The sequence below is a fragment of the Buceros rhinoceros genome, unplaced genomic scaffold (genome assembly GCF_000710305.1).
Source record: "Buceros rhinoceros silvestris isolate BGI_N320 unplaced genomic scaffold, ASM71030v1 scaffold9618, whole genome shotgun sequence".
Lineage (NCBI taxonomy): Eukaryota > Metazoa > Chordata > Aves > Bucerotiformes > Bucerotidae > Buceros > Buceros rhinoceros.
The window spans coordinates 47,468-52,304 of record NW_010428595.1 but is presented as its reverse complement, the minus strand read 5'-3'; the positions used below and the strand labels follow the sequence as shown (position 1 = coordinate 52,304).

Genomic DNA, 4,837 nt, shown 5'->3' with positions numbered 1-4,837 from the left:
GGTTCTGTTTCCCTCCTGTATCTTCAATATTTGGAGGGGGGGAAGTGAGCAAAATTGAGGATAAACTTCAGGCCAGACGCTAATCAGAAGCTGTGTCTTCTGGTATGATGTTACTAGAAATCTAATAAAGGACAATACCAGTTATACAGAGCATCACGTCATTGTGTTTGTCCATTTTAAAGAATTACTTTATTTAACTGCTGCTCTGTAGTGAACTGAGTTATTCTGAGAATTTAGCTGGGCCAGTCTATCGGGTTAACCTGCATTTCTCCTTAAATCAGAGTCTAAGGATTTTCTCGTTGTTTGGGTTTTTTTAAGTTAACAGAGTGTTTTCTATTAAATCCATTTAAAATCAATTGAGACATTTGTACGTAACTTCAAGGCCAAATAAGCTTGTGGTTATGGTCGTTTGCTTGTTGTGCCTGGAATGCTTCTCAGTTCAACGCTGACTCGCATTAGCCAGCGTTTTATGTGTGTGCTCTCAGCTGAGATTTGGGATTTAGTCTCCCCTCCCTGCATCACAGGCCATCGCTCATCCAGAATAATTACCTGGATTTTTCTTATGACTCATTCGTTGAATGCTCACAGTGACTCATGGTCTTCAAAAGAAACTAGTTTAAAGAGAATTAATCTCTTTGGTTAAGCAGCTAACTTATTTCACAGTGTTATGTTTAAAGAATTTTTTTTTTTTAGTATTTTATTTAAAACTCAATGTGACTTTCTAAATTTTTAAACAGATTTAAGTTTTACAGTTTTGAATTAGAGGAGGGAAGAAACACTCACAGGTTCTCCTTTACTAGCCTTTACCTCTTTGGGTTCAAAGTTAGATTCAATTAATAAATTGCCTGGATATAATTTCTGAGATTACCCTTACCACGATATTGCAAAGGCCTTAAAGACTGTAAGTATTTTTTGGGCCATTGATTTTAAAAGAATTTCTGGGAATGCAATTAATGGATTAAAAAGCGCTTATTTGCTGAAGTGAGATTATGAAGATCATCTTCCAGTTTCATCCTGAATATCGCAGTTAAACGGTTGATAGCCAAGCTGGGAAGTTGCGTAGGATGAAGGCTAAGTGCTGTAATTTATTGCCTTGCTTATTCTCATAACTCTTTCCTTTTTTTGCTACTGTTCTATCTATGGTTGTCCAAGGATAGGAGCAACCAAAGCCAAGTATTGCCTTTTCTTAGGACAAATAATACCAGGGCAGAGGTAGACCCACACATGGGCACATCAGCTCTCCTTCAAATTTTTCTTTTTCTAGCAAAATATTGCTTGAACCCAAGTAAAAACTAATGGGCTGGTACAACCTCAGATTAATTCTTAAGGTGAGAAATTATCCTTAAAAATAAGTCTCATTTCCCTTATCCCTTATAATTTTGTGAAAATATACAGTGAAAGTAGACAATCCACAGCAGTCATTTGGTTAGTATTGAATTGTTCTGGGTCATGTGCTTTTACCTGTTGGAAATGAGGACCGTGTTTAAATTCAGATGTGCCTGAATCCACACACTCATGAGAAGTTAGTTCTCTACATTCATGAGAACCAGAGTTAAGACTTAGCAAAATTTTTTCTTAATTTTTTCACATTCATTAGATGTTCAGGCAGTTAAGCTTTAATTGAGTAGTGTGGCTGTCACAGAAAGCGAGGAAAAATGAGGCAACTTTTCCTTTTATAGTCTAGGCTAACAAATACTTCTTATTTCAAGTTCAGGAAATTGGATGCAATAGTTTGGTAAGCTGTGTAGACATTTTAGTGACTTGCTTAAAATGCTTAGGACTAAGAACAGTAATTTTTTTTTTTCTTTTTTCTGTGTGTGTTCACTCTCAGTTTCTTGCTTCGCTTGATTAGGAGGGTGTTGCAGTGGGCAGGAGGAGACCCGATTGTGACCGCAGTGCACAATTGTGTGCGGCTCTCTCTTCATAAGGGCTCCTTTTTTCTGCGGTCATTAGGTTATTTGTAGACTTGTCTTGCTAATGAAAGCCCTGAAGATCTGCTTTTAAAATGTGTCATTTGGACAAATTGGAAATGGGCTAGAGATCAGTAGCTATTTGTAGACCCTAATGCTGGAAATTTATAAACAGATGATGAATTTACAGTTCTTTTCACCTTTTGTGGCACTGTGTCAGAACGCATGGGCATAATCCTTAGAATATGAAATCTCCAAGGCAGCTCTAACCTGATTGAACTGCAGACACGCGTCAGCAGCCATATGATTCAGGCTGGTGTCACTTATCTTTAAAGACCTATTTTCTTCTTGAGAAATACTGTGGTTCTCTCTGTTCATTGTCCGTGACTACAAACTTGTGGGAGTTCACAGCCTGCCTAGCCTGTAGAGAACACGTGGTGTGGAAAGGACAGTCCTTTGACATCTGCCTCTATTTCAGATTTGCCGTAAGCTCAATGGAGTCCGTTTCACCTGTTGCAAAAGTGCCAAAGACCGGACATCCATGTCGGTGACGCTGGAGCAGTGCTCCATCTTGAGGGACGAGCACCAGCTTCACAAAGACTTCTTTATCCGGGCACTGGATTGTATGAGAAGGTACGTGGAGATTTTTGCATGTCGCTTGTGTTTTGAGCTAAGTCAGGAACCGCGGTGCAGAACGGTCTAAAGCCGGTTGCAAAGGCACAGTCGGCCCCAGAGCTGACTGACCGGAGGTCCATGCTGGTCCATGCCAGCTGGTCAGGCACTTCTGCACGCGAGGTCTTTGCAGCTGCGTGTTTTATCACTAACAGTTTCTGCGATAGGTGTGTGAAAGCTTGCAAGTGTCGCTTCACCCACTGTAGAATTTGACCGAGGTAAATAGCAGTTATTTTAACAATTTCTTAGGCTTTCATAAGACTAAAAATTTTAACAACGCTCTATGACCGTATGAAAAATTACTTATTTTCTAGTTTAAGAATTTTTTAAATGTTTACACACTTATTAAATAATTTCTGTAAAATTTAGACAAATACTGTGAAAGCAGAATAAGCTTTTGTTACAGAGGGCAATTCTTATTAGCTCATGTTATTAAAAAAACCCCCACCTAATTAAGTCCAGACTGATGCTGGTTGCCACTAAAATCTGATAAAATCTTTACTGTGCTTAAAAAAAAAAAATTTTTTTCTAAATTACAACTACGCAGAAATTGAGGCTGTTGTTATCTGGAATGTGTAATTAAAAGATGTAAAAATTTCTGATTATCTGAATCTTGGATGAATATAAGAAAAAAATTGAACAAACAAGTTCTGATCATAAAATTAATCAAGATGCTGTATTCTCTAAAGAAACTTTCCTATTGGCTTTAATGGGTACTGCATTATATTTTTAATAAGAATTTTAAAAATGTATCTACAGCATTGAAATAATACGTTGCTGCCAATCTATTAGAAAATATTCTGGTCAGCCTGCAAAGAAGTAACTGAATCATATCTTGCACTTCCTTGAAACACAGATTGTTTATGTGTTGGATTTGCAAAGATCATACAAAGTAAAGAGTCATGTTTAAAGTCTGTAACTGGTAATTCCTGACCTTAATATTTATTATTGTCAGATCACGTGTTTAATCTCTAGATTAATAGTGTAGGTTTATACCTACGCTATATGTTTGTGTAGGTTAGGGTCCTTTTGTCTTCTGTCAGAGATAGATAATGTTCACGAAGAGTAATTGGGCAGAGGGCTGAGGTGGTTTGCGGGGTGGAGGCGCAGTGCGGTGTGTTAGATTGAGGTGTATCGCTTTGTACCTGTCATGAGCTTGCACAGATCCCTTAGTCTCTGCAGTGTTTCAGCGAGTGAGTGACCTGTGTGCAGTCTTTCATAACTACATCTTTTATCATTAATGAAAAATTGCTGAGTGTTCTGTGTTAAATTTCATTTGTGTTGGCATGTCAACTCTGCTTTATTTTCTTTTATGTCTCCAATAAATACTAAAGTGTGTAAGCTACAGTAAATTACCAGATACAGGCAATCTAATTATATAAATTCATTATTATGTTAGCATGAAGGAGTAGGTTGGAAAAATTTCATGGATATAAACCTGATTTAAAGGAAAAAAGTCTTAATATTTATAGAAAATTGTTAGTACAAAAGTGTGGTAGGTTTTTTAGACCTAAATGTCTTAATTTTCTTAAAATGTAAGCAAACTTGAGTGCTTTTATGTCACAAAACCGATCATGAAAGCCAGTATGATTAACACATTAGTTACATTGGCAGATAACAATAAATAGGAGTCACAAAAAAATGGTGACAAGCCCAGAAAACCTGAAGAAAACTTAAATGAGTAGATGGATATGTGGGGTTGAAACACCATCACAAAAATGTTAAGTCTATGTTCTGCAGTAGTTTTAAACAGAGAAAAATTTTCTTGCTATACAAGTTCTTGTAAGCTATATAAGTTCTATATAAGTTTCTTGCTAAATATCCTGCAAATTAATTTGAGACAGCCTTGAACTGCAGTAGATGCTATGCGGGGTGGAAGGTAATAATTTTGAATTGGGTGATAGGATTGTCTGGGACTTAGAGCAAGGGCTTTGCAAGAAGTGGCAGTAGCATATAAAATAACCTGCACTTTGGGATAATAAATAAATAGATCTTTTTACCTGTGCTAGGTTCTATCTGAATAACACTGTTCACACAACTGGAGGAGAAAAAATTATCAGCCAACTCTTTTTCCTCATGAGCTGGTGAATGAAAATGCAGAACAGGAGAATAAAAACAGGGGGATAAACAGGGTAATAAAACAGGAGAATAAAAATGGGGACACTCAGTTCTTTTTCCTATGGTGCTCTCATTGAGAGTTAGCCAGACAGTTTAAAGAGCTGTCTTTGGGTGCTTGTTTTCATTATCTGTGGTAC

General features: G+C 37.1%; 1 protein-coding gene across 1 annotated transcript in view; it reads left to right on the top strand.

Annotated features, from left to right (window-relative positions):
- Window positions 1–4,837, top strand: part of LOC104498901 (type II inositol 3,4-bisphosphate 4-phosphatase-like) — a gene marked incomplete at its 5' end in the record, with an annotated part of 46,214 nt that overhangs the window by 16,424 nt on the left and 24,953 nt on the right. Inside the window, one exon of the mRNA XM_010142338.1 lies at window positions 2,389–2,543. Coding sequence (XP_010140640.1) covers window positions 2,389–2,543 — 155 coding nt within the window. The remainder of the gene's footprint in view (window positions 1–2,388; window positions 2,544–4,837) is intronic.